The 21902-nt window shown below is 34.4% G+C and overlaps 1 protein-coding gene across 6 annotated transcripts in view; it reads right to left on the reverse strand.

Annotated features, from left to right (window-relative positions):
- SSBP2 (single stranded DNA binding protein 2) overlaps positions 1–21902 on the reverse strand; it is a 282705-nt gene that overhangs the window by 176216 nt on the left and 84587 nt on the right. For all 6 annotated transcript variants that reach the window (XM_049766151.1, XM_049766144.1, XM_049766165.1 and 3 more), the window contains exons 2-3: positions 11552–11624; positions 1443–1504 (exon numbers count right to left, since the gene is read on the reverse strand). In XM_049766151.1, the coding sequence (XP_049622108.1) occupies positions 1443–1504; positions 11552–11624 (135 nt within the window). The remainder of the gene's footprint in view (positions 1–1442; positions 1505–11551; positions 11625–21902) is intronic.

Genomic DNA, 21902 nt, shown 5'->3' on the forward strand with positions numbered 1-21902 from the left:
AAGAGACATTTTTCAGACAGTGATCGACTACATATTTACAGTTCATATCTAGATATAAACGTATACTATGTGAAAGAAAACTTGACTTTTAGAATGTCCCATATTCTAAAAGAGCAGCCTTATCACAACTAGGAAGACAGCCCAATGATGAAGCTGAACTAAAAGGAACCGTTTTTCAAATACAGGAACAACTCTGAATCCAGGGGCTGCACCTGCTCCTGCCTTTCATGTGTGAGACAAACAAGGGAAACCCACAACCACAACTGACTGAGTGTGGTTCCATTCATCATGGGACTTCTAGAAATGCATGTTTTCAAGAGAGATTTCAAAGATAATGAGCATTAAATAATGTTCCAAAGAAATAAGGCATATCACACTAGAAGGAATATTCTGATTTTTCTTTTAAATAAAATGTTAAGAGATGAGGCAATGACTGGGAACTCTAATACGGAAAAGAAAAGAGGGAAGAGAAAAGGGAAAGAAGAGTAAGGGAAGGGGAGGGGAAAGGAAGAAAAAAAGGGGAGGAATAGAAGGGGAGGGTTGGTGAGGGAATGGAAGGGGAGGAAAAGATGGGAAGGGAAGACAAGAGAAGGGAAAGGAAGGGGAAGAAGTGGAAGGGAGGTATACTTGCATCACAGTAAAATTTATAAGCTTGTATACCTTTAATATTGTTTCAGAGATCCTTCAACATCATTTAAACAAGCTTTTTTGTGTGTTCCTAATGAACTCTCTTCTGAATCTCCTAAGAATTACTTATCTTGAGCTATTCATATTTTTAGTCTGAAATTTAAAAGAAGTCTTGAGAATGGAGCTGCTATGTTTAGATTATTGCCTCAAGAAGAAGAGATATTAGAAAGAAGTGTGTAAACTGCTATGGAGAACACAATCAGAAATTAGTCACCTACAAAAGAGACCAGAAAAAGACCTCTCACCAGAAACAGATTAATACTGACTGCTTATATTAGACTTCTAAAATGGTGAAAAAATGAACTGTTCTTGGGAAGAGTGGAGAACACCCAAGGTGCTCAGGGCTTACTCCTGATTCTGTGCTTAGGGGTTCATATATGGTGCCAGGATGGAACTGGAGTTCAGCTGCTCAAAGTCAAATGCCTTTCCCCCTATACTATCTCTCCAGTTCAAATCATTTTTTGAGCTCTCTAGTCTGTTGCATTTTGTCACATACCCCAATTGACTAAGCAGAATTACTTTATAACTGAAGCAAGAGGTCATATAACAGACCGGATTCCACCATGACTGAATAGGATTTTGTATAAGTTAAATGACATTTGGTTTTGAGAATCATCATTTTTTAAATGCTACTTACAAAAAGGTAATTTCAGAAAATGAAGATATATAAAAGAGAAAGATGAAATTACAAAGACAGTGTGGGCTTACTGAAGTGCAACACCTTAGTTAGTAAAAATGGAATAAAAAATACTTACCACCACCAAGAATGTAAGAATCCTGGTGGTTCCCCCAAAGTGATGTTTTTTTCCCATCTTATCTAAAACAAATAAAAGAGATATTAAAATTACTTTATAATAGCTCATTTTTCTAACACATTACAAAGCAACATTTTCTCAGTGAAAAATAAGATCAGATATCAAATTTTACTTATTTTTTCCTTTATTCAAGTTTTACAAGTTACTTATTTTCCATACTCTATGAAAGGGCCCACTTTATTATTCTGAATTTACTTTTTTTGTTTTGTTTTGTTTTGTTTTGTTTTTTGGGCCACACTCAGCGGTGCTTAGGGGTTACTCCTAGCTGTCTGCTCAGAAAGGATTCGAACCAACCACCTTTGGTCCTGGATCGGCTGTTTGCAAGGCAAAAGCCGCTGTGCTATCTCTCCGGGCCCGTGAATTTACTTTTTATATGCCAGAATTTCAAAACAATATTTTAGGATCTTAAGGTACACTGAAATACCAGTATTAAAAACAGTATAAGTCAGTTATTACTTAGAAGTTTGTTAAAAGATTGGACTTAATATGCACAGGTTCTAAATTATGATTTAGGAATTTCATTTTTTAATAAGCTCCTTATTTGGTAGGAATAAGAAGTCACATGTCTTCCATAAAATAAGAGTTTTAAACTGGTGTTGACATTAGCATTATATTTGTTATATTTAAAGTGTTTAAGTTGTTAAAGTTGTTCTTCTTGAAAGGATATAAGAATGGAATTTCCCAAATGTGTCCCCAAACACTAAAATTCCTAATCTCTAAAATCATCTTAACAATGTGACCATATGACCTAACAATGTGACCAAATTTATTTAAAGTAGCATCCCAAAATTCACTTAGTTCAGCTTAACTTTACATGATATGGTTGTGAAATAAAGGAGATAATTTTAAAGGAATTAAAATAAGAGGAATGCATGAGGTCTTTGGGAATGTGTGAGGTCTTAGGGAAGAGCTGATGGCATGAATCAGTCCCAATACCAGACATCAGAGGTAAATTATATTCATTATCTATTGCATCCCACTTTATCACAGCAATTACTAAGCAGTCTCCTTCCTATACTTCCATAACCAGACCTCAGTTATTTCAGGTGATGGGAGTACTTTAGGAAGTAGCTAGATAGTTTATATTTGATAGGGCCATTAATGAAATAAAGTCTGAAAGTAGTGCATTTGTATTTTAAATTGGATTATATCTTATTATTCTTAGAGAAACTCAAAGTGCTTCACATCAATCATCTGTTTCATTCTTATAATATTTTGTATTACAGAATGATTAGAATTTGTCTTTCTTTTATGAAATTGCAAATTTGTGGCCAAAGCCACTAGCACTTTCGTCTGTCATACTGAAGTTAACACAAAATTAATCCTTATTACCAAATGAGTAATAATACATATTTTAAGTATTGCCCCCCCAAAATGGCACTATATATGAATACATAGTGCATGTTTTTTTCCACAATCTAATTTCTACTCTAAGAATTACTTTTTTACAGAAAGTAGAAGATATCACTAGGAAAAATAGAGCTCAGATTTTAGAAAAGTAAGGCTTACTCATTGCAGCACAGTTAAAACAAAGATAAAGAGGGCTGGAGAAATGGCAAAGCAGTAGGGCATTTGCTTTGTATGTGGCCGATCCAGGACAGACCCGGGTTCGATTTCCGGCATCCCATAAGGTCCCCTCAAGCATACAAGGAGCGATTTCTGAGCGCAGAGCTAGGAGTAACCCCTGAGCACTGCCAGGTGCAGCCCAAAAACAAAACAAAAACAAACAAAAAAACATGAAAAAAATTATAAATAGTGAGTACACAATATTTAAAACACAATATTCTAAGCTATATAATAGCTTAGAACAGTGTACAATTACTAAAAATTAGAGATAAAACTACACAGAAAGAGGATCATGTTGAATAGTTTTTAAGTCAGAAATTTAGTAGAAGTTTAAATTATACAGAGTATAAGGCATTTTTTGTTTTAAAAGCGCAAAAATACATGTTTAACTTAAGTGTATACAAAATAAAGAACCACACCAATACTTTTCTTGCAGAAAATAAGTAAAAGAATATTTTCTCTTTAAAAATATAATTATCTATGCAGTTAATGTCTCAATTTTGGATTTTCTGGTTTCTTCTGGGCCAGACCCAGAGGTGCTCATGTTTTACTTCTAGCTCTGCACTCAGAAATCACTGATGGAATTGGTGTACTACAAAGGGGTACCAGAGATCAAACCTGGGTCTGCAGTGTGCAAGGCCCAGTGTTCTTTAATAGCAAACAAGTATTAAAAAGTGAGGGGCTGGGACCAGATCAATAGCATACGGATGGGGAATTGGTTGACCTGAGTTTAATCCCTGGCACCCCTGATGGTTCCCCTGAGCCTGCCAGGAGTTGCCTTGAGCAGAGCCAGGAGTAAACCTAAGCACCTCCTGGTGTGGCCCAAAACAGAAAATATACAAAAAACAAGCAAGGGCCCGGAGGGATAGCACAGCGGCGTTTGCCTTGCAAGCAGCCGATCCAGGACCAAAGGTGGTTGGTTCGAATCCCGGTGTCCCATATGGTCCCCCGTGCCTGCCAGGAGCTATTTCTGAGCAGACGGCCAGGAGTAACCCCTGAGCACCGCCGGGTGTGGCCCAAAAACCAAAAAACAAACAAAAAAAAAAAAAAACAAAAAAAACAAAAAAAAAACAAGCAAACCAAAAATATTGATGGGGTTGAGGAATTGCCAGAACATACCTTTAAAAGTCAAAATTTGTATAGAAATAATTCCTCTGCTACCTCTAAAGAGGCTATTTTTTTCTACTAGTTTCATGGACTTCAGGCTTATTTAGTACTTGATGAATGTATGCAATTTCTTTCTCTTTATTTTATTTTCCCTACTTTCATCAGGTCAGTGTTAATACATATTCCCTAGTTCTAGATGCTTAATTATTTCTTCTTTTCATTATTAACCAGCTGAAAGTTATCTTGACTACCCTACATATAAGTCCCTAGACTAATTCTACTGTCAGATGTCACATTTAAGATTTAAGCCATGGAATAATTCTCATCCTTTCTACATAAATTTAAACCAAACATTGAATCATGTATAAAAGGTATATTGGAGTGGTAACCATGCTAAGTTTATAAATAGTAATTTTAAATCACAAATGCTCATGTTGTAGGTATATTTATGTAAAACAATTCTCACTGAAGCATTGTAACTGTGAAAACTGGAAAACTAGCTGTTCAACAATAGAGCATTAGTGAAATTTACTGCGGAACATTTTGTAATATAAAATATCCTACAACCTGGGGCTTGAGCAGTAGCTCAAGCAGTAAGGTATCTGCCTTGCACCACTAGCCTAAGAAGGACCTTGGTTCAATCCCCCAGTTTCCCATATGGTCCCCCAAGCCAGGAGAGTATTCTGAGTGCAGAGCCAGGAGTAACCCCCAAGCGTCACCGGGTCTGGCCCAAAAACCAAAAATGAACCTACAACCTTAAAATTTAACTTTAATATTCATAAACCAATATAAAATTAGTTTTGCAATCAAACAACTAAAATAAACTTAAACAATAGAAGAGTGCTTAAAACAAACTGTATTAGGGAAAAATAGATTTGGAGCTCAAAAGGCACCAACTTCCTATTTTAAGTCATGGGCTATAAAACATAGAACAGAAATCACATCAATAATACAATATAAAAGATGTATAATATGTGAAAGTGATTGAGAAAACAGATCTTAAAATTCCTCATCACAACTGAACAAAACTGTTAACTATGGGGACAGATACTATAAATTCCAGATAATCTTATAATGCATAAAAGTATCAAATTATGATAAATGGGCCTGTAATACTGGCAGGGTAGGGGTAAAGGGTGGTGGTTGGCATACACTCTGAGAACATGGTAGAGGGAGGTCAACACTGGTGGTGGGATTGGCCCTGATTCACTGTACATGTGAAACCCAACTATGAAGGACTTTGTAAATCACAGTGGTTTCAATAAAATAAAATGAATTTTTTAAAGTATCAAATTATGATTATACCTAAACATTAAATACTTCTATGCATCAGCTTTAGTTTAATAAGAAATAAAAGCATTTGTATGAACAAATAAAACTGATACATATATTGTGAACATAATAAAACATATACACATTTGGGGGGGGCAGACTCAGTAATGCTGAGGAATTACTCCTGGCTATGCGTTCAGAAATCACTCCTGGCTTAGGGGACCATATGGAAATGCCAGGGATCAAATTGTGGTTTGTGCAAAGCAAATGCCCTACCGCTGCATCATTGCTCCAGCCCCAACACATTTAATGTTTAATGATTATTTCTTTTAGCAAGACATGTTACTCTTACGCTACCGTCTTTCTGTCACCTACCTATACTGTCTTTGACACTCCGTTCTATACTTAGTGCTGAGATATTGAAAATTGCCTTTTCTGGATGTCTAAATTGTTGGTTTCCTATTAAGTCCTGCTATTATCAGGAGACACTATTAGGATATCAAAAAGGAGGTAAAGGAGAGAAGTGAAGGAACTACAGGCTACATCAGTAGCAACCACCTATTGGGGAGAGGGGAGGATCATTTCTAAAATTATATAAAGTATTCATTAAATAAAAGTTTTGTTAAAGCCTTGCAAGGGATCAACCCAACTTCAATACCAGCCATCCCATACGTCCCGATCTTCATCCTCACACCCTCACTATTGCCAGGCATAATTCCTGAGCTCTGAGCCAGAAGTAACCCCTGTGCATCACTGGTTGTGGCCCCAAAATAAAAAGAAAAGAATAAAAAGAGAAAATAAGAGTAGAAAAGAAAAGAAAAGAAACAAAGAAAATTCTAGGCCTCCTACTGATACTTATTATAAAGCTAAATATATCAGAGGATGTAAGATAGCCTAAATATTAGAGATTCTAGTCCCACTACATAGGAAAATTGTGGATCACCCAAGTGGCATACATTTGAAACATTCATGTGTACTCTAAAGGATAAAAACACATAATGAATTCATGGAGAATCTTTCAAATAATATTTATGAAGACTTATGATATTATTTAAATTTTTCTATTTATCAATTTTAAATATTATTAAAATTATTTTTTGTTTTAATAAAACAATAGGAAAGTAGATGTAGATAGAATGCATGTTGAACCCAGAAAGTTTGGCTCCAGAGCCAATGTTCTATTACTGTGTATAGTTTTCAAAACTAAAATTCAGAAACAGGTTATAAATTTTATTAAATTTTATCTATCATGTAAATAAATTATAAAGTCAATCCAGAATTTTGGAAGCTATGTTATTCTAGAACTTCACACTTCTAAAAAAAATCTGTTTGTTTTTAGGTTTGGGGCCTCACTAAGCTATGCTCAGGGCTCTGTGCTCAGGTATTATTACTAATAGTGTTCAGGAGACCATATGCCTGCCAGATATCATACCAGGGCCAGCCACATACAAGACAAGCACCTTACTATATGTACTATCTCTTCAGTCCCCATTCCTATAATATCTCATATAGCAATCAGTTAGATATTCCTAAACGTTTTTGTTTATTTGTTTTGGGGTCACACCGGCAGTGCTCAGGGGTTCCTCCTGGCTCTACACTCAGAAATCGCTCTTGGCAGGCTCGGGGGAACATACGGGATGTCGGGATTTGAACCACTGTCCTTCTGCATGCAAGGCAAATGCCCTACCTCCATGCTAGCTCTCCAGCCCCTATAAACGTCTATTTCTGCCTAATCTGTGGCAAATAAGAGAAGCTAATATAGTATAAACAATGTAACAATTTTAGTGAGGGAAAAAATCTAAATTACTGTCACATTCTCATTCTCAATTTTATTTGTTAAGACCACAAAGCTTCATTGTGAGGCATGAATATCAAGCAAAATTTCAGGAATGAGCAGAAATTATCTTTGCATAATGAAACAATAAAAACAGGAAAAGAACAGCTTCTACTGAATGTAAAGTAACAAAAATTAATAGAGAATTGCAAGTTTCTTATCATTCTGCCTACAATTGTTAAATACTGAATGATACTATAAAATAAAGCACAGAAAGAGCTCTAGATTGAAATTATTTTTAAAGAATATTTAATTTTCCCCTTTGGGAAAATAAATGAAAAGCCGTATGAACTATATTTAGGTTGTACGTAGTATTTTAAAAATCTATTACAAATAAGAAAAAACAATGAGCTATTTAACACAACTAAACAAAAAAAATGTTGTTTCTATTTCTACTTAGTCCAATGTGCTCTGTCTGTCCCTGTCTCTCTCTTTGTTTCTCTTGGTCTCTCTGTCTCTCTCTGTTTCTCTCATTTTTGGAACACCCCTGGCTATGTTCATTGTCACTCCTGACTCTGAACTCAGGAATTAACTCGGTAATAGTGTCCTACTATTCTGACAAGAGCTACTGAGTAGTCCTGGTTGAGGCCAAGTACATTAATAGAAATGTTAAGTGCAAATACTTGAGAGGATTGTTGAATCATGCCATACTTGTTCAGGTAATGCTCTGAGTTCCATTTCTACCTTATTACAACTTTGCCCAGAAGAATAAACCCATACAGATGAAAAAGATGCACAATAAATTCTAGATCATTAACATCACAGTTATCTATGTTTTTATACATCCTAATAGGGAGAGCCAGCATTAGAAGTATTCTACTACAATTAAACAGGAAGAGGCTTATGAATATCTGAGTAACTGATGCTACTTCAATCACTTCATTTTCACCACAATACCCAACCCAAATATATACATGTCCTCGACTTTTTAAGTTCCTTGTATAATATTCATGAATCAGCAAAAATATATATCTGGGAATAGACAAAAAAGAAATTGAATAAGGTGGTACTGTACTACTTAAAATACTTAAGCCATTCTAGGGTTGGAGAGATAGCAGAGCAGTAGAGCATTTGCCTTGCAAGCTACTGACCCAGGACAGAAGTTAGTTCAAATCCCAGCCTCCCATATGGTCCCCTGTGCCTACAAGGAGCGATTTCTGAGCACAGAGCCAGGAATAAACCCTGAGTGCTGCCAAGTGTGACCCAAAACACAACCCTCCCCCCAAAAAAAGTCCATTCTAGAATAAGCAAGATTAAATTTTCATATGACCCTGTGAAACTAAGTGAAATATCTAAGGAACAAAGTTCTAAAATAAGTAATATTTTCCTTCCATTACTGCCATAGGAAGAAGGCATACTGTCTTAGTTAACACCAGAAAGCATATCATAAGCTATTATTACTCTTTTACTTAATAATCATCAAAAGTTCCTTCGCCAAGAAAATAATCAAAGCTTCTATCATAGTAACAAAAGTCTAATTACAAGCTAGTCAAATAGAAAGGGTGAAAATTTAGACAGAGTATGACCCAAGCAAAAGAAGCCATGGGTTATGAAAATTAAAGCATAACCAGTTAATACTGTAAAACATCACTGTGTAAGTGAGGAATAGCAAACGAATGAAATATGGCTGAAATTATTACAGGGGTCCAAACAGGGGGCCAGTTCACTGTCCTTCAGACAGTTGGAGGGCCAGATTATAGTAAAAACAAAAATTATGAACAAATTTCTTTTTTTATTTTTTTTTTTTGGTTTTTGGGCCACACCCGGCAGTGCTCAGGGATTACTCCTGACTGTCTGCTCAGTAATAGCTCCTGGCAGGCAGGGGGGACCATATGGGACACCAGGATTCGAACCAACCACCTTTGGTCCTGGATGGGCTACTTGCAAGGCAAACGCCACTGTGTTATCTCTCAGGGCCCATGAACAAATTTCTATGCATACTGCATATATCTTATTTAGAAGTGAAGAAACAAAATGGGAATAAATACAATATGTGGCCCGTGGGCCATAGTTTGAAGACCCCTGGTAGAACTTCAAATGTCCTCAGCATTGGCCAACCATAAATCAACAGGCTTTCATTTTTTTAAGATGAAAATCCCTTTAAAATCTCCATTCCCAGACCAGGAGATTGCACAAGGAAATAAGACACTTACTTGCTTTATATGAAGTCAACTGAATCTAGTTTCTAGCACCATATATAGTATCCCAAGCACACTAGGGGATGACACCTGAATACACAGCTAAAAGTAGCCCCTGAGCGCTACCAAGTATGGTTCCAAAACAGTAAAAGAAAAATCAACAACTATAAAATCCCCACTCCTAGAAACAACTAGTCTGACATAAATATTCCTATCGACTTTTTTAGTGCAGTTTTAAGTTCTTAAAAATGCATCCACAAAACATAGAGTATTACTTTGTGTTCAAGAACTTACATATAAATAAAATATTCTTGCTAGCTTATTACACCATAAAGTGCTTTGGAAATGTACCCATGTAAGTTCAAGTAAATCTAACTTACCTTTCATATTATAGTAAACTTAAACTTCAGTGAACTTAACCATTCCCCTTTTTAACTAACCCTATATTATTCATTCTGATAATAAAAATGTCTTCTTATAGTGCCACTGAGATTTTGGCTAGCTAGAAAGCAGATTTAGGAAATCATATAAACTCATCTCTCAAGTCAGAAATAGTTTATTTTCTCCATTCTATTTATTTTTATTTGGATATATTTACTTGGTTATTTACACTCTACACTGCTTATATGCTACTCCTAGTTCTTGGCAGTGCTAATGGGATCATGTGATACCAGGGATCAAACCCAGGCTTCCCACATGCAAAGTATGTGCTAGGATCATTCAACTATTTCCAGCCCTAAACTAATTCTTTATGAAATTGAACAAATCACACTGGTCAATCAATGAAGCATTCAGTTTATATACCTAATTGCAGTCAAAAAAAGTTAAATCATAACAAACTCTTACCAAAACCTGGGTTCATATTTTCTAAAACTTTTATTTTATTTCTAACAAACAGTCCTAGAAAATGTTGCATATCCATTTTCCAGAAAGAAAGAAAAATAGTACAGTAGAAAAGGTTCTTGACTTGCACGTTCCTGGCCCTGGTTCAATCCCTGGCATCCCAAGGTATTTCTCAAGTAGGTCATTTAGATTAAGGGGTTGCCTATTATGTCCCAGATTAGGAGGTAGGAAACGAGAACACTGAACACTACAAACTTTCAAGCAATGCTGTCCCACAGAGATATGAACAGAGGGCACACATGAGAGGTGATAAATAATTTTAAGAAATTTTAGAAACCATATATGTTAAAAGTAAATTCTATTATATTTATTATATATAAAATTATCATTTCAATATGGTTTTAAATTTTATTACAAAAAATTTAAATTTTTTGTTGTTCACACTAAATCTTCAAACACCAATGAGAACATCACTATAACACTTCTCAGATGAGCTGATTATACTTCAAAAGCTCAAAATCACATATAGTTAGAGGATACCACACTGTCCAGCAGATATAAAGGGAAAACTGGGGGCTTTGCAATGAATGTTTCCTTTCTAGTTCTGAAACTACACGGTGTGACTAATAGCCAGTTTTGTAATATAAACTCTGAAATCTGTTGTTCCCATGAAAAAAATAAAAACAATAAATGTGCCTTAAATTTTTCTTATAAAAATTGTAGGTAATATATGCAAATCATCTTGACATATATGCTTGGCATGTAACAGAAAACTATCTTCTTACGGCAACTTCCTCATTATTGTATATTAGAGAAGAAAAAAAAAACATTACATGAAAGCACCAACTCAAAGTACAAAAACTGTAGAAGGAGAAAAAGCAAAACTATTATTTGAAATAAATTTATTAAAATTTAGTCACCAGTTCACCATTAGCAATAAAACAAAAATTCCACATTGTCCAAAACTGTGATAATACTAAAATAATATACTATTAGAATTAGAGATCTGGCATTATTTATTTTATTTTAAAATAAAATTTACTTTCTTAATTACTTCTGTCAAGAACATTAGTTTTCATTTCTAACTGGAAAATGGCTAGAAAACTGAGTAGGAAGAAACTGGCATAGAAATTACATTGGGGATACTAAAAATATTCGTAAAGTCTACAAATACTATATGTGTAACTGGCCACTTCCTAGATAAAATGTAATCATTTTTATAATAATTACTAGTTTATTTTTTAAATACATAAAGTACTAAAATACAAAGCGGAAAATATAATACATACCTCTGATAAAAATGTTTGGGCCGATTTCTGAGCTCCTACATGGAGCAGATATTCATATACGTAGAGTGCTAACCTGGAAGATGAATAAAATACTTATTAAGACAAGGTATATTAAATTCACACTTTTAACAGCACATTCACCTTTTCATGACAAAAATATTTTACATAATGACAAAAAAATCTAGCCCTCCTAAAAGAATTTTTAGCTATATGTTCAGAAGCCACTTAAACTAGTTAAAATTATACACAAAGAAAAAAATGAATAAGCATTTGGCAATAAACACCAAGATAAATAATCAGTCTCCAGTCGTTTCATTAATCATAACCTCATTACCTATGTTATGCCTATATAATCAATTATTTATAACTTAACACTAATAATTGCTTATTGAAGTTCTGACTACCTTTATCAGGAAGATCAATTTATTTACTGGATGTTTCAAACAACTACATCCTTCATTTTTTTCCTGATAACTGTTAACATAAACTCTAGATATATGTACTTCCATAGGACAAAAGAAGTTGACTGTCCATCCACCTTAATTACTTTAGAAACCTCCCATTCTTTATATTTCAATGCTAAATCCACCTTCAGCAGATGTGGATCAGCAAGCAGGAGTAGGACAAGTAGGGCTGTCCATTGTGCACTACAAATGCTTTTATTCTGAGGAACTTCGTGTCACAAAACCACAGACCGAGTTGAGATTGGCCTGGCTTTATTTGTTATGTTTCTGGTTTTGTTTTTCCCCTTTCTTTATTTATAATATTTTAGTTTATGAGACATTCACATTAACAGCAAACTGTAGCATTTAAGTAAATAGTAAAGCTATCAGATCATATTAAGCATTTGGGTACTAACACAGATGTTAAGAAAAGAAATGCATCACTCAAAACAGACTATTAAGTATTCCATGTACACTTATATTACTTTCATTACTTTGTGAGCTCAGAATTTTTAAGTTGCACCATGTGGTTAAATTTCAGTTGAGCTGTTAACAAAATATTATTCATAAACTCAAATTAGTCTGAAGCAGTATTTTTAATGATATCTTGGACTGCTGCCCAGATGGCTCACAACAGTTCAGTTTCTGCTATACTATATTTACCAATATTGAGCCAGGTTTATAGTAAACAAAACAATGTAACAATAACCACAATTCTGTAAAGCTACATCACTTCTCCTGCCAACTGAATTTTTGATTGTTAGAGATTAAGGACATTTTGATTGTTACAGATTAAGGACATTTGCAAAAATGAGTATTTTTTTTTCACATAAATGTATCATGCATTTTTCATGAAAAGACTAAACTTGTACATATTTGGTCATTCTGTCCAATTTTTCCCCATTTAAAAACTCCCAAACACTTAATCTGAGAATTACTCTGTAGTTACTAAGCATCAAGACAAAGTAGGCAGTTTATAAAGTCACTTGTAGATATAGTTTATCACCATCTCCCAACCTCTTCAAATTGAAGGACACTTCCCAGATTGTTGATTCTCAACTAATTTTTTTTTTTTTTTTTGGTTTTTGGAAAACAAGCGGCAGCACTCAGGGGTTACTCCTCGCTCTACACTCAGAAATCGCTACTGGCAGGCTGGGGGGACCATATACGATACTAAGATTTGAACCACCGTCCTTCTGCATGCAAGGCAAATGCCCTACACTTTCATGCTATCTCTCTGGCCCCTCAACTAATTTTTTACCCTAACACTTAAGAGTTACAACATTCTGCTTTGTATAGAAGTTTCTCCCTGAATATGTGCATTTCATCTACAAAATGAATATATTAGATACAAAATTTGGAATATTTCTGTAGTGCAAACCAACCAACCAATCTTTGTGGTGATTCTTATTACATTCTGTAAGTACATATATTCCACACACCCTACACATTTTCCAACCCTATAAGATGACTCACTCTGATTATCAAAACCTTAGAAAAGAGGAATATTTATATGTTTTCCTGGATATACCATAACGCTTCAAAATTTCCTGCCCTACTATATAGTTCTTCTGAGAAGAAACATCAGCTCAGAGAATACATTGAGATTTAAGAGATATGAGGATCTAGAACCCAATGACTAGTAGAAGCTAGACAAAAAATCCACTCTTAGACCATTGCTGAATAATAAATATGTTCCATGGAGCTAGCAGTAGAAGTAAGAGGTACAGAGTAAAGCTAAGGCTTTACATATTGGACCTGTAGCAATTAGAACAAATCCAGAAAAGTTAAGGCCAAAGCACAACTGTTATTCTAGCCTGGTCATTTCACCATCATCCAATCCCCAGAAGTAAACAAATCACTTATTTGTTTTCTTTCTAATATTAAGAGGATAATATATTTCCTCTATGTTTGCCTGAATTAATTTAAGAACGAAAAGGACACATTTTTATAAGTATAACTTAAAATAAAATTGCCAATCTCTGTATTTAGGACAATGATTCTAAAATTAAAAATATGGAAAGAAGCATTGAATAGATGGGAAAAAGCTGTTTCAAATTGCTTAACTGGAGCTTTTGAAGCATCTTACAAGGAGCACCTCTCCTTATACTCTTAAAAGCAAGCTGAGTAGCATTTCATTACCAACTATAATATGCAATGAGAGTGGGCAGGAAAATAATCAATGATTAAATGTTAAATACATTTAAATTATTTTGATTTCATGTTGATTTTCAACTCATTATCATTGATTAAACTGACAAAGTCAGGAATGACAATTGCAGAGGAGACAAAACCATACAAACTGTATATATATATGTGTATGTGTGTGTATATATATTTGCAACACTTATTCCACATGTGGTAACATCTTTAGGTTTCCAAGTGTAAACACAGTAGATGTTAAAATGGGGAAAACAGGGGCCCGGAGAGATAGCACAGCGGTGTTTGCCTTGCAAGCAGCCGATCCAGGACCAAAGGTGATTGGTTCGAATCCCGGTGTCCCATATGGTCCCCTGTGCCTGCGAGGAGCTATTTCTGAGCAGACAGCCAGGAGTAACCCCTGAGCAACGCTGGGTGTGGCCCAAAAAACAAAAAAAAAAAAAGGGAAAAACAGAAGAGCCAAAACTTAACCAGCAATGCTCACAAAATACTCAAGATGCACTCAGGTATCACACGAAGTAAAATAGAAAAATTAACCAATAATGGAACAATGGTAAAAATTTACATTTCCAAATTTATCAGTTTCCAGTTCCCAGTCAAGTCTCTTTCAACTAGTCTTCATAAATCCAAAATCTATAATAAATCTTCTAATTTATTATAGATATGAATTCATGTAGAGAGATCAACAGTCCTTTTAAAATGTCTACTGACCTTTTTAAAAAAAGATCTAAATTTTTTTTAAAGTTTAAAAGGATTAGGGGAATGTTACAGGGTTTGGGTACATGCTCTGCATTTATCTAACCCTAGTTTGATCCCAGATACTACATGCTAACCCCAAAAAGCATCACCCACCTTAGAAGGTCTCACACACAATAATAAAGAATAGGGGGATATACCACTTAATACTTCATTTTACAAAGGAATCTAACAACAATGAGTTTTCATTATCTAAAAAGTACATAATTACAAGAACATAAAGACAAATAAAACTGGAAAAGTAGGGTCAGAGATATAGTAGGATAGGACATTTGCTGGGAAAACCCAGTTCAATCCTTGGCACTATTATGGCCCCTTAAGCCTCACCAGGAATAATCTCTGAGTAAAGAGCCAGAGTAAGCTCTGAGAACCACCAGCTGTTACTCAAAACCATAAAAGCAAATATTTATAGTAAAATTTAAAGTTCTGACTGTCCTCTAAAACATTTAAATGAAATTTAAAAGCAATAGTGGATTCAGAAAGTATGGAACACAGTTAACAGAAAAATAAAATAATAATATACATAATATATATTTGTAAATACAACGTATTTTCTTTATCATTGATAAAATGATATGCCAGAATATGAAGACGTTAACTCTTAAATAACTAACAGGATATGAAAATTAGAAGTCAAAGTGAAAATACTAAGGAAAAATATTCAAACTCCTAGTCATAAAAGTATTCTGATTCTGAATTTCATCAGTGAATTTCCCAAAGGGTCTAAACCATTATAACATTTCATGATTATAGGAGTATAATAGGAAAGAATAAATGGTACAATTTTTAGGAAAATAATATGACAAAGTAAAGGTAAATGAGTAAATTAAAAAGCTAATGTATGCACTAGCTTCTATTTATATTCCCAACAACTCTACACAGAGAGTGTTCATATTTTTCCACATTCAGAAGCATTATGCATCACTCCATAGGTAGCTCATCGTGGAAGAATTATGTGTATTCAAACATTTCCTTTTACTGCAGAGTTATTTACCTAGGGATTGGGAGCTTAGGATAAGAAAAACATACCTTAACTGCATTACTTTTTCCTGTTAAAATTATTTCCCAGGTGAATCTAACATCTTCTTAAAAGGAATGAGGAGCCAGAGATATAGCTTAGTAGTTAATGACATGGCACACATGCAAGAAGGTCTGAGTTTGATCCCTACCATGCCCCCCAGAATTAAATGAAGGAAAGAAGAAAATAGTAAAATTATTTAAAACTTTGCTATAGAAGCAATCATAAATCTAAACTATTTAGAATTAGATCTTGAAAATTATAACACACAAAACAGCAACCTAGTGATCCAATGAAAGGTGAATGAATAATAAATATGATGTATGACTAGGATGTGGGAGTTTCTTTGCAATGAGAAAGGAACTCTCATTCGCTGCTGGTGGGAATACCAACTAATCTAGCCTTTATGGAAAACAATATAGAGATTCCTCAAAAAACTGGAAATTGAGCAACCATGTGATCCAGCTATACCACTCCTAGGGATATGTCCTAGGAACATAAAAGCAATAAAAAAAATGCTTTCTGCAGACCTATATTCATTGCAGAGCTATTTACAATAGCCAGAATCTGGAAACAACTAAGATGCCCTTCAACAGATGAATGGCTAAAGAAACTCTGGTACATATACACAATGGAATACTATGCAGTTGTCAGAAAAAATAAAGTCGTGAAATTCTCCTATACATGGATGGACGTGGAAACTACTATGTTGAGTGAAATAAGTCAGGGAGAGAGATAGAAACAGAATAGTCTCACTCATCTATGGGTTTTAATAAAAATAAAAGCATTATTGTAATAATATTAAGAGACAGAGATGAGGGCCTGAAGGACTCGTTCATGATATGAAGCTCACCACAAACAGTGGTGAGTGCAGTTAAAGAAATAACTACACTAACAACTATCATGAGAATGTTATTGAGGGAGAGAAGTAGAATGCCTGTCTCGAGTATAGGAGGCAGGGGGTGGGGGAGGAGTGAGATGGGGGGCAGTGATGGTGAGAATGTTATACTGGTGAAAGGGGTGTTCTTTTTGTGAAACCCAACTACAAACATGTTTGTAATCATGGTGCTTAAATATATTATCAAAAAAAAAAGAGAGAGAGAAACTTAAGTGTCTACATTTACATTTAAAAAGTAAAACAAAGCAAGAAAAGCATAATCACAATAAAAAATAGAAGTTATAATATGCATGAGATAGAAAAATAAATCTTGAAGATGTTTAACAAAATATTGACCATTCAATGGTAAAATAAAAAGTAATATAGTGTACATGGGGAAAATAATTAAAAAATATAATTAATGCTATTTGTAGAAACTCAAGGTGACAAATAAAGACCAACTAGCATGGGGCAGAAGAACTAAATTAAGCAGTAAAATCAGTATGACCTACTTAGAGTAGATCCAAGCATCCACTTACCTCCTTCCAAAAGAAGGCCTGAGGACAATTCTTATTATAGCAATGTCATCTAATTAACAGCCATAATGGTAGAGCTTTGTGCCTTCAGTAAAAGACTAAACTTTGCACTGTTTATACTGACTTCACAAAAAATATTAAACCTCTAATATATTTTCCAACAATATTTTTTCCACAAATTTCTTTTTGGCCTTAATTTTGATTGTAGGGGAGGAAGAGGGACAAGATGAGAGAGGGTTGGAAGAAGAATTTGAGAGGCAGTTTAGATATCTTTATTTCTTACATTATTTGGAGGTAGTGGAGGTATCCTGGAGGTGTGCAGGTCTACACACAGAATTATTCAGGATTTACTCCTGGCTCTGTACTCAGAGATCATTCTTGAGAGTGACTGAGAAACCAAATAGGGTGCTAGGGCCTACTGAATTTAGCCACATGCAACGCAACTGTGCTAACTCTGCTGCTCTAGAAAGCTTTACCTTTTAAATACAGAAATAACTAATTTGGGGAAAACACTAAGTCATTAATAAAGAAATGGGTAGATACAATAACAATCTTCACAACTAATTTTAAACTGTGAAATAAATTGCTAAGAATCAAAAACTTGATATATAAATAATAATGGAATAAAAAGTTTGACTTAAGTACATAATAAAGTGTTACTTAAACATACCAATATTAGTACATTAGTATATTTCTTCAAGAAAGAAATTGGCAATAAGTATAGATCAAAATTTTCCAAAAGAAATTTCACACACTTTGATACAAAATTATATTACTGGGAATCTAATCTAAAGGAATTATCCTAATGTAGAAAAGTTTAATGCACGAAGATTTTTAACCAAAGTCTATGTAAACATAGTAAGTGACACTGTTACAATAGTGTTACAGTATATGTATATTATGTATTAATATACAAAGTCATGTACCATCACAAAAGTGACCATGACCCTCTATCATTGTCCTTTTGTCATCTCTAGTCTGCCTCTTTCTTCTAATTCTCTTCTCACAATTAATCAGTTTTGTAATCCAAGACTGTTGCAAGTCAGCCCTTGATAGGGTTGACTGATGAAGGGATGGAGGATGAGGTCTTTCCCCTCCAACTCGGAGCACGCATCTGCCACCCTGTTTAGCCAGCGGTTCTGAGATGAAACGGCGGATAAAAGGCTAGCAGACAGTCAGGCTTGTGAAAATATCAGCTTTATTCGGAGGACAAGACTGAAGCCCAAAACCTCAACATTCGTTCCAGCCAAAAAGCCCCCCCCACCTTCCACAGACCCTTGTTTTTATCGCCCAGAATCAGGTACCACCCAATGGTGGGATCAGGTACCACCCAATGGTGGAAGCAGAATCAGGTACCACCCTAGGGGTGGGGGCAGAATGCCAGGTCACACCCTAAGGTAGGGCACAATCACCGATCAGGGTAGGGTCAGTAACATAATAATCCCATAAAATGTTTATATACACAACACAAGACCAAAGGTTTGTCATTGTTTATGATTCATCATTTCAATATTCTATATAAATAAACATCTGATTTTTATTTATAGCTTTATAATTTAAAAAGATGCCACTATTAAGTCAACAAAAATATTTTCAATTTATCTTTGAGAATTGCCAAACATAATAAGCACTTAGATATTTACCATCACATGAATGAAAGCCAACAGGTACTAACAAACAGTATGAGACTAAATCACATATTTAATAAGGTTTCTAGAACAAATACTGTCATTATAGTCTAATTATATCAAATTCTTCAAACAATGAACTTTACATTTTGGAAAAGAGTAAAGACCTGACTTCACTCAATTGTTATATTCAAGCAACTAATTTCAGATTAAATGCACCACTTTAAAAGAAATGGTTCAAAATGACAAATAAGGCACACAAGTAGAAGGTTTGTAGGACAGCACTGTTAATTTGCAAACAAATTTTCCAGCTATACATAAGTAAAAGATGAAGAATGACTATCCAAACTACACTTAAGTAAGAGATAATGGCTATAGATCAGTTAAATCCCAACTTATGCTAATATCTACATGTGTTTCATCAATATGAAAAAGCTCATTATTTCACAGATCGATTAATAAAATTAGCCCAATTTTTAAAATCCAAATTTGTAGAACATTTAAAGTAAATATGGCATTATACATTAAACATTACAGAAAAGACTTCTGAATTTTTTTCGACAGGATCCTTCACATTATACATGCTGGTTATATTATTTAATTTTTATACATTTTCAGGGATGTGTTATAATGTATGCCAAGTGTGATACTATTTTATTTTGCCTCACTTTTTTCACGTGAGAAAAAATAATAAACTATGCTTGAATTCATTAGAAAGAGTGTCTATAGTAAAAAACAACTCCTAATTAATGCTCATGATGTCAACCTGGCCATAATATTCTTGATCTTCTTTTCACATTTAGATCTACCTATTGTCTGTTAGCTATATTTTGCAAAATATTCCTTTGATATTCAAAAAAATGTAATATTAAAATTGAGTAACAAGAAAAAGAAGCCTTAATCCTAATAGCCAATCAGGAAAATGAATTCAACTAGCATTTTCTTACATTTAGCAAGGAAAAGGAGGGGAAAAATCAAGTACGCACACATCCTTTGAATTAACCAATTCCCACATGTAATTTTTAAATTCTGTTGATTTATTTACTATATGGACAAGGAGGGAGAGGAAAAAATGAGAAGATACTAATTTAAAAGCTGCTCCTAATTTCACTTGACATTAATATAATGCACTGTGTCATGCTTATCTCTATACATCCAGCACCAAAATAGTGAGTACTAATTACATATTTTATGAATGAATGACTCTCTTTGAAAAGAAAACAAGGCACTTATAAAATTATTTTATATTTTCTATTAAGGCATACCAAGGAGATACATAAGGAATTCCATTAGACAGCTACTTTTAAAATATTATCATCCTCTCAGTTCATATAAGCCTCAAGCTCTCAATAAAAGACCATTTGAAAGCATAGTTATTAGAAGTTTATTTCATCACATTGATTCCTGATCTCTCTCTACAAATAATGTTTTAAATAAATACATGTAAGTTTATTTCACAGTATATTGATGATATATTTTTGTTTCAATTTTTATCATTCCTAATAAAATGAATCATCATAAGATAATAAATAACCTCCCTTTCTCCTCAGGTTTCTTAGAAGTAAATCAAAAATTGGGACTAAACAATAAAAAGGTGTTAGCAGGCTAGGAGATAATCTGCTCCAGGGGCTCGTGGATGTCCTCTGTTTGCAGGAGGCCCAGGTTCAATTCCCAGCACAACATAGTCTCCAGTGCACAGGGAACAACTACTGAAAAACTGCACCAGTCCCTAGCACTACCAGATGTGATCCAAAATCCAAACAAGTGATGTTAGAAAAAGGAGGTCTCTATTGTAAATAAAGATGTATCTGCCACAATTTTTCATTGATAATATGTTTCCAAACAATGCACCCAAAATGTATTCCCCTTCTTTTTATCCCTAAGTTTCAATATCAAAGCCCAAAAAAAATCCTCAGATACAGAATATTTTTTAATAGATTCAGTTCTCCAAATGTTCTTTTAAAGCCATGGTGGATCTAAAAAAAAGAGCTCTTTTTCCAGAGCCATGATAGAATTCTAGTGATAAAAAAGAACATATAACACTGTACAATACAAATTTGACTCTTCTGTGATAAAATGCCAATAGTCAGCTGGATCACAGTTACTTAATGAGTAACAAGGAGTACCTGGCAACCAGTGAGAAAACACATGTCATGGGACTCTAAGTAGTTGTTAGCACTGAAACTTGATCAGCCTGATCAAATTTTCAGCCAAGCTTACAACCAACCTTGTGCTAACAAGGGTGTAAAGAATTAGAAATGTTTCTAACATGGTCTCCTTAAAGTTCTTCATTAACAGTGAGGCTAAATACAGATTTAGTGTCAAAAACTGTCTATGTAACCAGATTTAAAATATCTATTCTTTTATGATTCTCACTATAAGTTTTGGAAATTTAATTGGAATGCATATATATATATATATGAGGTACTAACAGGAAATCAAATGTTGTACTGCACGGATAACTGCATCAGTTAAGACAGACCAGATCAGAATTGGAAAAATAGTACAGTGAATAAGATACTTAATTACATGTACCCCAATCTAGGTTCATTCCCCTAGCCTAGCACTTCATTATGGTAGCCTGAGCAGCCCCAGGAGTGAGCTCAGAGCACAGAACCTAGAGTAAGCCTAAGCATAGCTAGATTTGCTATTCTTCAAAACTAAAAAGAGAGACTGAAGCAGAAATGAAAGATTTAACAATTAGGGCCCGGAGAGATAGCACAGCGGCATTTGCCTTGCAAGCAGCCAATCCAGGACCCAAAGGTGGTTGGTTCAAATCCTGGTGTCCCATATGGTCCCGTGTTTGCCAGGAGCTATTTTTGAGCAGACAGCCAGGAGTAACCCCTGAGCAACGACGGGTGTGGCCCAAAAACCAAAAACCAAAAAAAAAAAAAAAAAGATTTAACAATTAGATAGACAGTTGGGCATAAAAA

Source organism: Suncus etruscus, chromosome 2, assembly GCF_024139225.1.
Source record: "Suncus etruscus isolate mSunEtr1 chromosome 2, mSunEtr1.pri.cur, whole genome shotgun sequence".
NCBI lineage: Eukaryota > Metazoa > Chordata > Mammalia > Eulipotyphla > Soricidae > Suncus > Suncus etruscus.